At 44.8% G+C, this 17,959-nt stretch overlaps 1 protein-coding gene across 2 annotated transcripts in view; it reads left to right on the plus strand.

Moving 5' to 3' along the window:
- LOC144754479 (solute carrier family 2, facilitated glucose transporter member 5-like) overlaps positions 1 to 17,959 on the plus strand; it is a 133,795-nt gene that overhangs the window by 85,479 nt on the left and 30,357 nt on the right. For both annotated transcript variants that reach the window (XM_078642306.1, XM_078642307.1), the window contains 2 exons: positions 11,002 to 11,189; positions 12,818 to 12,928. In XM_078642306.1, coding sequence (XP_078498432.1) covers positions 11,002 to 11,189; positions 12,818 to 12,928 — 299 coding nt within the window. The remainder of the gene's footprint in view (positions 1 to 11,001; positions 11,190 to 12,817; positions 12,929 to 17,959) is intronic.

Below are 17,959 nucleotides of genomic sequence, written 5' to 3' on the forward strand. Positions count from 1 at the left end.
GATATTCTGAATGTGAACAATGTAGGATTACAATTCACATCGAACATCCAAAAGAAAGAAATTGAATTCCTCGACATAAAAATCTACATCAACAACAATAAACTGGAGACTACAGTATTCAGAAAAAAAACATCTACGAACAGTGTGCTCTATGGAACGAGCTTTCATCCCACCTCACTAAAACAAAGTATTCCCTACGGGAAATTTCTTCGAATGAAACGGAACTGTTCGGAAGAAACCGAATTGGAAAACAAAATCACAGAAACCAGAAACCGTTTCATCCAACGGGGATACAAACAGGCAGATATAACCAAGGGCGAGAAAAAAGCGAGAACCAAAACAAGAGCTGAAACCTTGATACCAAAAGGCAAACCGTCAGAGAACAATGAGGAAGAAAAACCACGACTCATTCTGACATATTCAAGAGAAAGTTACCAAATCCGCCAAATTCTGATAAAATTCTGGAATGTACTGAAGAAGGACAATGAGATAGGATCGCTAATTGGTGACAGACCTCTAATCACTTATCGGAAAGCGCCCTCTCTGCAAGACACACTAGTGAACAGCCACTTCAAAAAGGAAATTAAAACTTTGAGTTGGCTAGAAAAACGACAACTGGGCTTCAGTAAATGTACAACATGCAAAGCATGCACAATCGGCCAGAATATCAAAACCTTGAAAGATCCAAAAGGAAGAATATTTGACATAAAGGACAAGATAACTTGTGAGTCATCATTTGTAGTCTATCAAATTGTTTGCTTTTGTGGGAAAAAATACATTGGTTCGACTATATGCCCACTCAGAAAAAGAATACTTGAACACACTAGAGCCATTCAGAACAATGATATGAGCTACGCCACGGCAAAACATCTTAAGACACACCCCGGCAAAACATGGAAAAATATGAAATATTCAGGAATCGCCATGGTGGGTCAAAATGAAAGAGGAGGCGACCGAGTAACAAGATTGAGACGCCTAGAATCAAAACTAATTATCAGGTTTAAAACCAGACAGCCGTGGGGTCTTAACACGGACGAAGAACTGAGCGTACATTTATAACAACTAGTTCTGAAACCTTTCTGAACCTCCAACTACAATTTCTGTTGAACTGAAAACTGCTTTTGTAGATACCTAATTGTTTTATTCCAAATTTTTTTTGGTAATCATTTGGATAGTGCAAATTTGAATGACCTAATGAAACTGATAGCTTCTAACTCTGCGCGAACCCGACTGTTGATCAAAGCTTATAATGACATTATTGAACGCAGGCACTCAGCCTTATAACGTTTTGAGTGAATTAAGGACTTGGGCACTCAGCCCCAAACTCCTACATGGACACTCAGTCCATGATAACTCTCCCCTTTTGGTCTCATACTGTTTAGTATTTTGTGACAACACAAATTACCAACAAGGCCATAATTATTACTAATCTAATGTTCAAAAAATGTCATTATAGTGCCGCGATCCGGCTGGGTGAAGCGCACTGCAAGATATGTAAATGCAAAAAAATGCAACTACTGAACCCACAATGCACCTTAATTGCCAGGTGGAGTTAGTCAGTATAAATGAACACGTGTTTTGTAACCGAGATCAAGGACAGTGCACCTGTCTGAAACGCGTAGGTGGGGAACCTACAAGAAATAAACAAACCAGTCATTTAACTGAGGTGGTGTGCGGCGTCTTCTTTTGAAGAAAACTTTGCTGTAATCATATATATATATATATATATATATATATATATATATATATATATATATATATATATATATATATATATATATATATATATATATATATATATATATATATATATATATATATATATATATATATATATATATATATATATATATATACATAAAAAAGTATTCTTTTATAATAGCTCCATGCTTTGTAGTAAATTTACACTTGGAAATGTTGAATAGCCAAAAGTAGTATATTTCTACAAAGTGTAAGAGTAAACTTACACTTGTAGAATTACTCATTTGTAAACTTACCTTTGTGAATATACCCTTTCTGTAGAATTTGTTTTCAATGTCGAGCATCCCTATTCACAGCAACAAATCCATCCACTACATATTACAGCAGCTGGGAGGTTTCTTTCCGCTGCACTACTAGAATGTTTCTTGAATATTACAGATTTCATTCAGACATGAGATTCCCTCCAACCAGTATACGTTTGTAATGCCAGGAAATGTTTGGCACTTAAGCATTTTGGCTCTCATTTATTCAATTCTAGAAAGGTAAAATACTGAATTGCCCTAGTCTAAATTTGGAACTTCGGGATGTTGATTACACAGGTACATCATGCGTCTGTGCAGAGGCGATGAACCTCATTGCTTTTTAGAAGGCTGTTTAGTACACCAGGTTACCTCTAGCCTGCTTAACTCACATGTCTATGCATGTGTTAGATCTTGCATCATTTTCTGCGTATCTTCGGTGGTCATCCCACTCTTGCCTCGATGCCCAACTTGAATAGTGGCTCTGCACTTGAATTTCTACTTCCACAGACTGGCTGCTGAATGGGTCTTTTAGCAGAGATCTGCTGACATGTTTTGTTTGCGTGTTGTACACTTAAAGTAAAACATTTCCTTTTGTTTATCAATTATTTTATTGGCATAAATTAAGTACCAAAAAAGAAATATAAGCATATTTAATTAAATGCAAGTCCAGCATAAATTACTAAAATATAAAAAAAGAAGAGAAAAGATGGAAAGGACTAACAGCCTGATTCATCAAGGTACCGTTTTGCGAGTCTCTAATAGCGATTCATAGCGAATCGCTATTGAGGACTCGCAAAACGGTATTCATGTAGGAATTGCTAAATAAATAGCGATTCCTACATATTCTCTATTTGCGAGTAGCAAATTGCTACTCGCAAATAAGGAATAACTCCCCATTCATTCCTATGGGCCAAAAGGCCCATAGGAATGAATGGGGAGTATCCCTTATTTGCGAGTAGCAATTTGCTACTCGCAAATAAGATAGCGATTTTAAGGGTGCCAGGGGTGTCCAAAGGACACCCTGTAGCACCCCTGAAATGCTAATTGAAACAGGTGTTGCGCACACACATGTCCAAGGGACATGTGTGTGTGCAACATGCAACTTAGAAAAATGCTTTTAAAAGCATTTTTCTAAGTTTTTGCTATTTACCGAGAGGTCTGACCTCTCGGTAAATAGCTGCCCAAAATTGCTAATTCGCAATTTTTAAATGTGTCATGAATAGCATTTAAGGAATCTCTAATAGAGATTCCTTAAATGCTAATCCTCGCACATTTGCTAATTCTTTATTAGCGATTTTTGCATTTGGGATGATGAATCCCAAATGCAAAAATTGCACTCGCAAAGGGCCAGATTCTGAGAATCTGGCCCTTTTGCGAGCGCATTTACCTTCATGAATCAGGCTGTAAGAACATAAGCTACAGATGGAAAGAAGAAAAGAAAAGAAAAGAGAAAGGACAGGACGAAAAATAAAGGGAGAAAATTACAAAAAACACAGTTGATGGACAGAATGTAGAACAATGTCATACATTCACCCCAGTACAAGGATCTGGGCCTAAATCCATCGTTTTTTTCACTCCACACCACCCTGGGTTAGACACTGGCTATATGCAAATCAGCTCTGACCCTTTGCCTCATGGGAAAAGTCCAGTCCGAACTGCCAAGCCCTGTCTTTCCCCGACCGGAATCAAGCATCCAAGGACCGGTTTCTGGCTATCAGCCTTCATTCAGCCTGGATAGCTTGACTCCAGTGGTGTGGAGAGCCTGGGACTCACGTCTGAGCATACCCAGCCCACTCGGGGTGAAAATTACAAAAAACACAGTTGATGGACAGAATGTAGAACAATGTCATACATTCACCCCAGTACAAGGATCTGGGCCTAAATCCATCGTTTTTTTCACTCCACACCACCCTGGGTTAGACACTGGCTATATGCAAATCAGCTCTGACCCTTTGCCTCATGGGAAAAGTGCAGTCCGAACTGCCAAGCCCTGTCTTTCCCAGACCGGAATCAAGCATCCAAGGACCGGTTTCTGGCTATCAGCCTTCATTCAGCCTGGATAGCTTGACTCCAGTGGTGTGGAGAGCCTGGGACTCACGTCTGAGCATACCCAGCCCACTCGGGGTGAAAATTACAAAAAACACAGTTGATGGACAGAATGTAGAACAATGTCATACATTCACCCCAGTACAAGGATCTGGGCCTAATCCATCGTTTTTTTCACTCCACACCACCCTGGGTTAGACCCTGGCTATATGCAAATCAGCTCTGACCCTTTGCCTCATGGGAAAAGTCCAGTCCGAACTGCCAAGCCCTGTCTTTCCCAGACCGGAATCAAGCATCCAAGGACCGGTTTCTGGCTATCAGCCTTCATTCAGCCTGGATAGCTTGACTCCAGTGGTGTGGAGAGCCTGGGACTCACGTCTGAGCATACCCAGCCCACTCGGGGTGAAAATTACAAAAAACACAGTTGATGGACAGAATGTAGAACAATGTCATACATTCACCCCAGTACAAGGATCTGGGCCTAAATCCATCGTTTTTTTCACTCCACACCACCCTGGGTTAGACACTGGCTATATGCAAATCAGCTCTGACCCTTTGCCTCATGGGAAAAGTCCAGTCCGAACTGCCAAGCCCTGTCTTTCCCAGACCGGAATCAAGCATCCAAGGACCGGTTTCTGGCTATCAGCCTTCATTCAGCCTGGATAGCTTGACTCCAGTGGTGTGGAGAGCCTGGGACTCACGTCTGAGCATACCCAGCCCACTCGGGGTGAAAATTACAAAAAACACAGTTGATGGACAGAATGTAGAACAATGTCATACATTCACCCCAGTACAAGGATCTGGGCCTAAATCCATCGTTTTTTTCACTCCACACCACCCTGGGTTAGACACTGGCTATATGCAAATCAGCTCTGACCCTTTGCCTCATGGGAAAAGTCCAGTCCGAACTGCCAAGCCCTGTCTTTCCCAGACCGGAATCAAGCATCCAAGGACCGGTTTCTGGCTATCAGCCTTCATTCAGCCTGGATAGCTTGACTCCAGTGGTGTGGAGAGCCTGGGACTCACGTCTGAGCATACCCAGCCCACTCGGGGTGAAAATTACAAAAAACACAGTTGATGGACAGAATGTAGAACAATGTCATACATTCACCCCAGTACAAGGATCTGGGCCTAAATCCATCGTTTTTTTCACTCCACACCACCCTGGGTTAGACACTGGCTATATGCAAATCAGCTCTGACCCTTTGCCTCATGGGAAAAGTCCAGTCCGAACTGCCAAGCCCTGTCTTTCCCAGACCGGAATCAAGCATCCAAGGACCGGTTTCTGGCTATCAGCCTTCATTCAGCCTGGATAGCTTGACTCCAGTGGTGTGGAGAGCCTGGGACCCACGTCTGAGCATACCCAGCCCACTCGGGGTGAAAATTACAAAAAACACAGTTGATGGACAGAATGTAGAACAATGTCATACATTCACCCCAGTACAAGGATCTGGGCCTAAATCCATCGTTTTTTTCACTCCACACCACCCTGGGTTAGACACTGGCTATATGCAAATCAGCTCTGACCCTTTGCCTCATGGGAAAAGTCCAGTCCGAACTGCCAAGCCCTGTCTTTCCCAGACCGGAATCAAGCATCCAAGGACCGGTTTCTGGCTATCAGCCTTCATTCAGCCTGGATAGCTTGACTCCAGTGGTGTGGAGAGCCTGGGACTCACGTCTGAGCATACCCAGCCCACTCGGGGTGAAAATGACAAAAAACACAGTTGATGGACAGAATGTAGAACAATGTCATACATTCACCCCAGTACAAGGATCTGGGCCTAAATCCATCGTTTTTTTCACTCCACACCACCCTGGGTTAGACACTGGCTATATGCAAATCAGCTCTGACCCTTTGCCTCATGGGAAAAGTCCAGTCCGAACTGCCAAGCCCTGTCTTTCCCAGACCGGAATCAAGCATCCAAGGACCGGTTTCTGGCTATCAGCCTTCATTCAGCCTGGATAGCTTGACTCCAGTGGTGTGGAGAGCCTGGGACTCACGTCTGAGCATACCCAGCCCACTCGGGGTGAAAATTACAAAAAACACAGTTGATGGACAGAATGTAGAACAATGTCATACATTCACCCCAGTACAAGGATCTGGGCCTAAATCCATCGTTTTTTTCACTCCACACCACCCTGGGTTAGACACTGGCTATATGCAAATCAGCTCTGACCCTTTGCCTCATGGGAAAAGTCCAGTCCGAACTGCCGAGCCCTGTCTTTCCCAGACCGGAATCAAGCATCCAAGGACCGGTTTCTGGCTATCAGCCTTCATTCAGCCTGGATAGCTTGACTCCAGTGGTGTGGAGAGCCTGGGACTCACGTCTGAGCATACCCAGCCCACTCGGGGTGAAAATTACAAAAAACACAGTTGATGGACAGAATGTAGAACAATGTCATACATTCACCCCAGTACAAGGATCTGGGCCTAAATCCATCGTTTTTTTCACTCCACACCACCCTGGGTTAGACACTGGCTATATGCAAATCAGCTCTGACCCTTTGCCTCATGGGAAAAGTCCAGTCCGAACTGCCAAGCCCTGTCTTTCCCAGACCGGAATCAAGCATCCAAGGACCGGTTTCTGGCTATCAGCCTTCATTCAGCCTGGATAGCTTGACTCCAGTGGTGTGGAGAGCCTGGGACTCACGTCTGAGCATACCCAGCCCACTCGGGGTGAAAATTACAAAAAACACAGTTGATGCAGAAAAATAAAGGGAGGGCAGGCTAAACTGAACTATAAAGCGGGGTCAAGAGGGCAGGGAAATGGATCATTCAGACGAAGCCGAAGTATAGTAATGCTGGGGCTGGAAGAGTGCAGGGACTATGATGAAACTGAATCAAGAATCAAGGTAAGTTGGTGGGAAGGGGGACATCCTGTAAAAAGGAAGACAACGTGAGAAGAAAAATATCTGCTTTATCCATTAAGTTGTAAATTACCTTTTCATAGGAAGTGGGCTTGTACATTTCCGCGAGCCAATCCTCATGTGACGGAAGTTGTGGAGAATGCAAATGTCATAGAATACAGATCTAGGCAGCTGCAAGATCAGTGGCGATCAGACGATGGGCATAGCGGGTCAGCTCGGAAAGATCAGATAAGTCATAGAGGAGAATTAGGGGTCCGGAAAGGGCGAAAGCAAATCCATGGTCTCGCAGAGCGTAGACCCAGCTGATTTACAGAAGGGATGACTGACAGGACAATCCAGTAATATAGGAACTATGTCACATGGCAAGTGATCACATCACCAGCAGGCTGAGTGAGGGAGCAACCCTGCAACCTGAAGCCGGGCTGGGGTCCAGTGCCAACAGAAAGAATCTTAAATAGACTGAACTTCATCCGTCTTTCCCGGACACCCCATTCTAGGGCTTCCAAGAGTTCTACCAAGTCCTCCTCATCATATTCCACATGCAGGCTTGCCTGGCAGGTCATCCTGAGGCTACACAATTGCAACTGCGAGTAGAGGTGGTGAATCATAAGATTGTAGAACCTGTACATCAAACCTTTAAACTGACCCCAAGTGTTAAGGTAAAAGAGCACCAGGGAATACGGGATGTTACAGGGTTGAGAACCCAGTTTGTTCAGCAGACAATGATGTATTTATATGTAGCACCATTGTTGAGTATGCAGAGGGTCAAACTCATCTTGTAGCATCTCAAAGGACTTGCTACTACCAAAAATCAGGCGAGTGAAGGTTAGAATCCCAGCTGTTTTCCCGGGGCCCTCTCTAAGCGAACACCAGTATTGTTCCAGAGGGGAAGCTTGTCATGGAGATGTTTATCAATCGAAAAGAGCTTGTGAGCCCGTATACAGGTGGCGTGCATAGCTTTGAGTATAGGGTCAGGGGATCCAGCAGCTGGGCCAGGATGATGGAAGACCTGTAGTCCCAACAAGGCCTCTTGGAGTCTGCGTTCAATCGCAACCCATAACGGGGAATATTGGAGCTGAGGGTGCATGTACACCATTTGTGCCAAGTGTATGGCTAGACAATAATGCTCCACAGAGGACAGGCCGAGTCCTCCTGCTGCTCTATGGGTGATAAGCTTCTGGATTGCCAAGCGAGGTTTCGCTGAACCCCAGATGAATGGTCTTGTCTATCTGAAGAAGGGTCGAGACAGGTATTAGTTAGGGATGCATGCCCAACACATCCGTGATTCCAGGGAGGGGAACCATTTTCACAGCTTGAGTCAGTCCTCAGAGAAAGAGATTTAGGTGGGACCACTTCACGAAGTCCAATCATATTCACTCCTTAAGTGGGTCCAGGTTATCCACTACCATACGCTCCAAGCCTCTGCTAACTAGGATGCCCAAGTACCTACAACTCTTCCACTGGAATAAATAACCGGTGATGGCGGCACATGTGGTGATTCATGATAGCGGCAGGACCGCGCTCTTTCCCCAGTTCACCTTGTAGCCGGATATTGCGGCAAAAGCGTCATTGATATCTAGCACCCCAGGAATAGAGAAAGGCAAGGCTGATTTGGTGAGTAAAATTGTGTCTGCATATAAATATAGTGTTGAGAAACCTCAAGGCATCGGAATACGTATGATCTGGTCTGATTGGTGTAGGGACGCCACTAAAAGCTACATCACAAGGAGAACAGCGGGGGAAGAGTGGGCAACCCTGACGGGTAACCCTGGCGGACTGGGAAGGGATCAGAAAGAAAGCCCCCATAATTGACCTGTACTGAGGGGAAATCGTAGAGCCACCTTATTCTGGAGATCAAGTCGTCATCAAGGCCAAGTTTCTGGAGTGCTGCCAAGAGGTAGTCTCATTCCATCCTATCAAAGGCCTTCTCGGCATCCAATGACAGTGCCAAGGCATTATCCCAAAGAGCCGTTGTTAGCCAGACCGCATGAGCTAATGTGTGGAGATGATTTTAGGATGAGCGGCTTGGGACAAAGTTTACTTGCGAATGGTGAATTAGAGAGGGGAGGACCCACTTGAAGTGGGCAGCTAGACTACTGGCCAGTATCTTGACATCTCCATTTAGCAGGGATATGGGGTGATAACTGCCACGAAGAATAGGGTCTTTTCCTGGTTCGGGAAGGAACAAAATCAGTGCCCTGTTGGAAACTAAACCCAAGAAGCCCGTGCGATCAGCCTCAGTTATGGCCTCATGGAGAAAATCCACCATCTTGGATTTTGTCCATTTGTCTACTGTCTACGCCCGGGGCTTTATGATAGGGTAGATCAGCGACTGCCTGCTCAATCTCCTCTTTAGTGATCTCTCCCTGAAGCAGTTGCCTACCTTCCTCTGAGAGGCACGGTAAGTGAATTCCATCCAAAAAGGCATACATCTGTGCTGATCATTGGACAATTTCCAGGGAGTAGAGGGCCCTATAGTAGGATGAGAACAGGTCTGCAATTTCCTGTGGCTTGGTGACTAACGCCCCTGAGTCAGTGATGGTAGCAGGAATCGCCATGCATGCCTCAAGCTCTCTCATGTCACGTTTGAGTAAGTTATCTAGTCCAGAGGTCATAAAGCACCTGAGGAGCTCAAGTCCAGAGGCATTTAGCTACCCCACGTTAGGTGTAACTGTCTGATCTATTCTAGGACCTGAAAGGCCTCAAGTCAGGTGTATGTAGCTTACTCAATCCATAGCTCATAGAAGGTCCCATGTCAGATGTGAGTAGCCAGTCTAGAGGTTTCTAGATGCTTCTTGTCATATGCGAGCATCTGACTCAGTCAACAGGCCCTAAGCTCTCCTATGCCATAAGTGAGTATCTCACCCAGTCCAGAAGCCTCAAGCTAACCCATATCTGGTGTGAATATCTCATACAGGCCTTAAGCAACCCCATGTCTGGTGTGAGTAGCTCACTCTGTGTAAAAAGCCTCAAGCTCTCCCATACCAGGTGTATCTCTTACTCTCCAGAAACTTCAAGCTGCCTTGTGTCAGGTGTGAGTAGCTCTTTCATCCCAGAGGCTATATCAGATGTGACTAGCCTCATCCAGATCTCAAGCTCTCTCAAGCCAGATGTGATTATCTCATCCAATTCAGAGGCCTCAAGCTCTGCTGGGCCAAGTATGAGTACCTCGTCCATGCCCCAAGCTCTCCCATGCCTGGTGTGAGTATTTCATCCAATCCAGAGCCCTGAAGCTGCTGTGTGTCAGGTGTGAGTAGCCTCATCCAGATCTCAAGCTGTCTCAAGCCAGGTGTGAGTAACTCATCCAATCCAGATGCATCCAGCTCTTCTGAGCAGATATGAGTATCTCATCCATGCCCCAAGCTCTCTTATTACAGTTGTGAGTATCTCCTCCAGGCCTCAAGCTCCCATGTCAGGTGTGACTGTCTCATCCAGTCCAGCAGCCTCAAGCTCTCCTAAGCCATGATTGAGTCTGATGTTTAGGCCTGCAGCTCTCGCATGCCAGGGGTGAGTATCTTATCAAGGAATCAAGCCACCACATACAAACAGCGAGCAACTCACACAGTTTGGGGCTTTCTTTGCATTTGAAAACCAGACTGTAAATCCCAGATTGTAAAGAAACAACAAGGACTGCTTTAGTCATCAAATTGCCCAATTATATGCACGAGCAAATACTAGTGTCTGCATGAACACTTTGAAATCTTTGAGAATGGAGTGTTGAATTATCTTATTTACTTCTTTCAGCCACAGACTTGAGAGGGGTGCCTTCACAAGGAACTACTGGTCGAACTACTGTTTTATGTATTCATGGTGTTATATAGAGTGTCAACAGTTACCCTTGTAACCAAATCAGAGCTCTTTTAATGATACTTGTCATGGTTTCTTTTAAGGGATTCACATGGATGTGCGGGGCTTGTACAGTGAAAATATTATGCTTGATGCCTCAAGGGTAATCTGAGAGCAGAGGCGCTTCCACAGGCTTCCACATATTCTACTTTCTTGAATTAGTAGATGATTTCTCTGCCTGATAGCTATCACTGGGTGTTTTCTGATTATTTCTCTTTATCCCTACCACGGGGCGCAGCACTGAAGCGGTTGCGAGGTTTCGAAAATGTAGACAATGAGATCCGGGAGATGTACCTGGAGGATGAGTCTGAGAAGGCTGAGGGGCATCTGTCCGTGCTCAACCTGTGCAGTTTCCGTGCCCTGCGCTGGCAGCTCATCTCCATCGTCATCATGAACATGGGCCAACAGTTGTCTGGGATCAACGCTGTAAGTGATACCAAGCCTCCTTTTTAATCCTAACCCTCATCCCCATAGGAAAGACCATGACTCATCCTATGGCTGCATCAGAAGCCTCAAATACTAAACCTCCACCCGTCAGGTGAGATCCTAAACTCCTAACCACCAATCCCCCACCAAAGACAACACTGCAGTACTTTTATGAAACCAGGTCCTCAATTCCTAACCCTCTACCTCAGAGATAAGATACTGACACCATCATTCATATGGAGAATTTGGCCTTCAAACCCTAACCATTCACCCCAGACACATAGACCATTGCACCATCACAGCAAATATCAGGACGTTAGAATCCTAATCCTTACCCCACAAACGAGGATATAGGACTAAGAACTGTCCCTGATCTTCTCTCCTGTGCTACACTTCACATCTGGCCCAACACCACTTCCTCACCTTTGTCCATCACTTTCTACATTTCGAATACTCCTTCGCTGGAATTCTGGAGCTCTCACTAGATCAAATCCAAAGTGATCATCCACAGAACACAGATCTCAACACCTAAAAAGTACCTAACCCCATAAAAACAGACTTCCTCCCCCACCCTCACAAACAGATAATTCCTTTCTTTCTCTCTAGAGTGCTGTGGACCATAAAACAGCCTGGGACTCTTAAAGGACTGAGAGTTGGATCTTCTTACAAAAACATAGATATGGATCCCCTGGAACCATTTGTGTAACTCTTCAAAACCAGAGTGGACTCTTTAAAAAACATTCACCTGAACACTTACACTTGGTTGTCACATCCGACAAGTGTTAGCATAATCTCCAGCTCTAAACCTTAAGTTTGAATAAAATCAGCTGGTCGATGTGAAGTGCCCAAAACCAACACACTCTGAACTAGGAATTATACAAAGCGAGTGCCATTGTTCTGAGAAGTGTACCCGGCAAGTGTCATTATACTATGAAGACAGTGCCAGAAGTGAAGAGGTGTACCAGGCAAGTGTCATTGTACTGAGTAGTGTACCCTGCGAGTGTCATTGTTCTGAGAACTGTACCCAGCAAGTGTCATTGCATCGAGAAGACAGCAGGGCCGGACTGGTCATAGTGGGCACCGTCATTTTACCCGGTGGGCCGGAGGGGTGGGGGCCGGTTTTGTCTCTGGGGGCCAGTTTTGCAGCAGTGCTGCAATATCGGCCCACTGTAACAAAAGCGGGAATAATACTTCTTGCTAGCACCGCCCCCCACCCCGCTCATAAGGCCGGTCGAGCAGCAATCTGCGAGGGCTGGTTGCTGTTCCCAGTCCGGCCCTGGAAGACAGAGCCAGAAGTGAACTGGTGTACCTGGACTGGTGTACCTGCAATTGTCATTGTACTGAGTGGTGTACCCTGTGAGTGTCATTGTTCTGAGAAGTGTACCCAGCAAGTGTAAGAGAAGAGAGAGCTAGACGTGGCGGGGGCTCCACTGGTTCTTAGATCCTAGGAGTGAGTGGTAGAGACAGAGGTGTATGGGCCTGGGCAGTCTTACACCGGTGACGAAGAAGTGTAAGGTTGGCAGAGGCGGCTTGTTTTTCTTGCGGATTGCCTCAGACTATTTGCTGAGGTATCTTTTGAACCCCAAATTCCCCACCTGTAGACACACTGCACCTCTGTTTGCTTCCAGATATACTACTATGCAGACAATATCTACAGGAAAGCAGGTGTCGAAGAGAACAACATTCAGTATGTGACTGTCGGGACCGGCTCTGTCAACGTGGGCATGACCATCGCTGCGGTAAGTGCCTCAATCGCATGGTGCTCCAGCCACTCCTAGAGCATGTGCACAAGTGCCTGCCTGTGTGTGCTCACACTGGGGTCTGTGTGGCTGTGTATCCACTCAACAGCACTTCTCATCCAAAAGTACCACTGACATAAGTTTTCAGTTGCAACTCTAACAGGCCTTTCTCACACAGAACATAATAGACCATGGGTACTCTTAAACCTTTGCCCAGGGGCCACAAAGTATTTATTTATTTATTTTATTTAAGAGTTTTATATAGCGCTAGCAAGACCCGAGGGTATCAGAGCGCTTTACATCAAGTATCATAATGCAGTGAACGCAGAAAATAACAGTAAATACCCAGTTCAAACATAGAAAGTAATAATAATAAGCATATTGATTTGTGACCAATCCAGTTCAGAGAGGGGTGACAAAGGAGTGAGGCAGGAGGTAAGTGAAGTGGGGGCCTTCCAATCGACATGATTGTATGTTGCAATGAGCGAGATTCCAGGTTGCGCGCGAAGTAAGGTCTGTTGTGTGACTGAGGGCTGCACTGTGGCGGTAGGGTGTCCTAGGTAGGTCAGGGATTGTGTAAGGAGGTCTATAAAATGTGAAATAAAATGGCAAGCATTTATTTGCAGGTTAACTAAAGCTGAGTGGTGAAGGACAATACAGTAGCTATTTCAATTAACCTGCAAACAAATGCTTGTCTGTTTATTTTATTTTTATTCTGAATATTAGTGTTTAGCAAGTAAACAGCAGCTCGTGCTACTGTTCACCAGGGGGCTGCATTTAAAGGTCAAGAGGGCCATACTTTGAATACCATACTTTGAATATTATACTTTGAATATCATACTTTTAATATCACTGTGCTACATACAACAACCCTGACAGCCTTGTGTACACAGCATGGCGCTAAAGCATATAGTGTTAACGTGTGCCAAATCAATGACCCAGTCACAGACCAACAAACCCCACAGAAACACTCAGAAAAACCTTCCATAAGGAAACCACACACAAAAGCGCACAACATTGTATTATAGTTACCTAACGGGTTTGTGATGTCTATATAACAAGTGCCCTGAGTGACTGAGCAGTAGACAACTAACAAATACTATTAAAACAAGCAGTTGCAAAACCCATAGGTCTTGTCTTTTGGGTTTTTGTCTGCACTGTACAGCATCACTGATGCTTTGCAGCATGGCTAAAGAAAACAAGTATTGCAATGCCAATAGGTCTCGCATTTGTGAGAGTTAGAGCTATTGCCCTTGTAAATGACAATGTCTGTTACCCATGTGTTTTGGTTTCGGGTGGAGTGGATGTATGTGGGGTGTAGTGGAATTGTTGTGGAATTGCTTTTTGGGGAATTGTGTGGTGTGGAGTGGATTTGTGTTGTATAATTATGTGGCATGGTGGATACATAGGGGTGAGAGCTGTACAGAATAGATATTAGGATGTGTAGATCCAGATATATACTGATGTGAAGATATGGAGACATGAAGAGACTCCAATAATAAGGTAAGCCAATGTCAAGATAGGGTGACGTCAAAATATGCTGATGTTAAGATATGGCTTTGTCAAGATATGTCGACTTCAGCATGCAGCAACATCAGAATATGCTGATGCCAAAGTCTGAAAAGGTTGTAGTGCTGACTATGGAATGTACTGAACACAATTGGGGTCTGCAAGTGTGTGTGTGTGCCTGCTTGTGTATGAGTGTGTTTAGTTAAATTGTTGATATGTGTATTTATTATTTAGCAAATATATATATTTTTAATACCCATTAGGCATATATCTATATTTGCATATTATACACCTGTATGGGAAATAGATGGTCGGATGGAGGTGGGTGTTGGAAAGACAGTGAGTGAGTAAAAGATGGACGGATGTAGATGATTTTTGGAAGGACAGTGCGTGGGTGGACCAATGGAGAGAGTTGGGTGTTTGAAGGATAGTGGGAGCGTGGATGGACAGATGAACGGAGGAGTGTGTTAGAAGGACAATGAATGTACGGATGGGCGGAAGTAGGTGTTGGAAGGACAGAGGGTGGGTGGATGGATGGGTGGGATAATTGATGGATGGATAACAAATGCTGCAAATTGTAACATAAAGCGGGTGTGTGTACCTGTGTCCTAATATACATATCCCTGGGAAAGTGATAGCCAATTTGACACTTTTTAGTTGCATGTCACCTATTTGATATCCATATGCTATTCTGAGTTATCGCTCCTGCTTCTTGAGCTTTGCTGCCTGTGTTGGCAGGTTACTGAGGCATATTTAAATATTTTATTTTTGAGCTGCAGAAAACGCAGCAATGGGTGGAAGGTAGTGGGGATGGTACTGCGAGGCTAGGCAAAGGAAACAAGGACTGTAACAATCTGATGCTAACCCAACTATGGAAATGCATGTGGTGTGGAGTGGAATTATGTGGGTTAGGTTTCAATTGTCAGTAGTGGAATTTTGTGGTGTAGAGTGGATTTGTGTTGTGTAATTATGTGGATAATAATTATGTGGTATTGGAATTATATGGAGGGGGCTGTGTGTCGTGGAGTGTAATTATGTGGAATGGTATTGTATGATGTGGAGTGGTATATAGTGGAGTTTAATTATGTTGTGTGCTGTAGCTTTTTTTGGTATGATGTGGATTTTTGTGATGTGGATTGGATGTACGTGGTGTGTTCAGGGCCGGACTGGCTACCGGGCAGTTGTGTGTGCTGTGGAGCTAGGGGCTAATTTCTCTGTGGTGGGGGCTTATTTCGTTGATGGGGACCTGCGTGCGATTTGAAATAAAAAAAAAAAACGAATTTCGTTTTGCACACGCAGGTCCCCATCAACTAAATTAGCCCCCAGCACGGCAGCACACACAACTGCCTGGTAGCCAGTCCGTCCCTGGGTGTGTTGTATAATTGTGTTGTTGAGTTGAATTATGCGTTTTGGTGTTGAATTGTGTGATGTGGAATGGAAATTTGTGGAGTTGAATTGTGTGTTGGAACTGTGTGACATTGAGCGGAATTATGCTGATTGGAATTATGTGGCATGGAGTGGAGTGTGCTGGTGGAGAGCATGACTGTTGAACAAAAATAGCAATAAAAAAAGGGCCATGACCCGGCCACCTTTGCTTGTATTATAGCGGGTTTTTTCTTAAGCAAAACAAGGGAGGTGCCAGGGAGGGTACACCAGATGGGGGCAATGGTGAAAAATAAGTAGCATAGAGATTAGAGAACCGGGAAGCTGTATCTGGATCGGGCTAGGGGAAGGGGAAGGCCTTGAAGAGTATAATAGAGCGGAAATGGGCAATTTAATGGTTGAGTTAGTAGTGGTGGGGATGGATGAATGTAAACAAAAAAAACGCTCGGCTGAAATGATTTCGGTGAAGTGATGTGGTAACTTTCCCTCCTAGTCTGTGCTAAGATACTGCTGTTTATACTGTGCTGCCTGGCTGAGCCTCGGTTAAGAAGAAGACCCTCCCCCAGTATTTGGGTGGAGGTGGAGAGGGGGCTGAAATTGCTTAAAGATCACTTTCAATAAGATAAATCAAGTCAATTCAAGCCCCCATGAATAAAGCAGGCTTGCAGCTGCAAATTAAAGACTTGGCTTTTCTAACAATCTGCATAGGTCTCATCAGTAGGTGCTGTGTGTCTTTTAGCGCCGGAACACTCATGGGAGTAGCTGTGCGCTGTATAAATCCATATAACATAACATAATAAGTTTACCTTTTGCTTCTTCCAGAGACGATGCATGTACTCTATTGTGTGGTGATATCAGCTGTAGCATTTACTGCACTATCTTGCATTTTCCAAACATGGGTTTTATGAGCCCGGATACGAATGTATTTAGTGCTGCTACATTACGTTAACTTCTGTAAATGTAAATGTGGGATACTTGTAAAGCGCACTGTTACTCTACCCAAGTGTCCTGGCGCTGTAGACCGCTGGGGAACCCGTCTTGGTTTTCCCTGTGAGGTGGTCCCTTTCTGGGTATCTCCAGGGTGAAACCAGGCATCCCCGGCATCTGTGGGGGGCCGTTGTAGAGATGAGGCAAGCTTAATGCCCAGAGTTACCGAGTGTGTTCCCTGGTTAGAGTAGGCACTGAGGCGAGAATTATCGAGTCCGTTGACCCTGGTCCAAGACCCTGCCGCGTCGGGAATTGAACCCTGGTCCCGGGCTGTTCTCTGCTTACAGGTCTGCCGCCTCTAACCAGTGAGCCACACCTCTCCACTGTAGCACTTAATACACACAACAATAGTATTTTAGAACTGCGCTGCACAGAAAGGCAATGCACAAGGGCCTGTGTGTGTAAATGTTGTTGACTTAAGGGAATAACAATTGCAACCAACAACAAAATGATTAATTATTCTTTGCGATGCTGAGGTGTCAACCGCCCTTCGGGGAGGCACACACCCTGCTGGGTGGCACAGACACTGCAATTCATCAACACACTATCCCATTACAGCTTGCATCTTAAAAAGCACAGCAAGGTGTCTCTGTGTACAGCTATTGTTGGGACAGGAGTGTTTAATACAGCCGTTCCCTGAGGAGGCAATTATGCAAAATGCTCTTAAGTCACCCTGCAGGATTGACCCCGCTCTCTGCCCCATTATTGGAGGGCACAGGGGAGACAGAAAGACAAGCAAGCAGGTGCGCATCTTGGTTAGGATGATTAGGGGAGGGTGAACTTCAGATTTTCCAACAATCACGCTGCAACATCTTGTTAAAAAACACTAGGGCCAGATGTAGGAAGCCTAATACCGGTCGGTAATGGCCGAAATTACCGAATTTCGGCCGTTACCGACCGGTATTAGGCTTTTCAGATGTAGGGGCCCAATTTAAGGATTCGGTAATTTACCGAATCGGTAAATTAAGGAATCTGTAAATTACCGAATTCTTAAATACCGATTCGGTAAATTACCGAATCCTTAATGTAGGAAGCACTCAAGTGAGTGCTTTTCACTTGGTAAGGATTTGTTATTTACCACCAACTACAAGTTGCTGGTAAATATCAAAAACCCTAAAAAAAGCAATTTTGTACTTTTTTCAACTGTGCCAT

Source organism: Lissotriton helveticus, chromosome 5_1, assembly GCF_964261635.1.
Source record: "Lissotriton helveticus chromosome 5_1, aLisHel1.1, whole genome shotgun sequence".
NCBI lineage: Eukaryota > Metazoa > Chordata > Amphibia > Caudata > Salamandridae > Lissotriton > Lissotriton helveticus.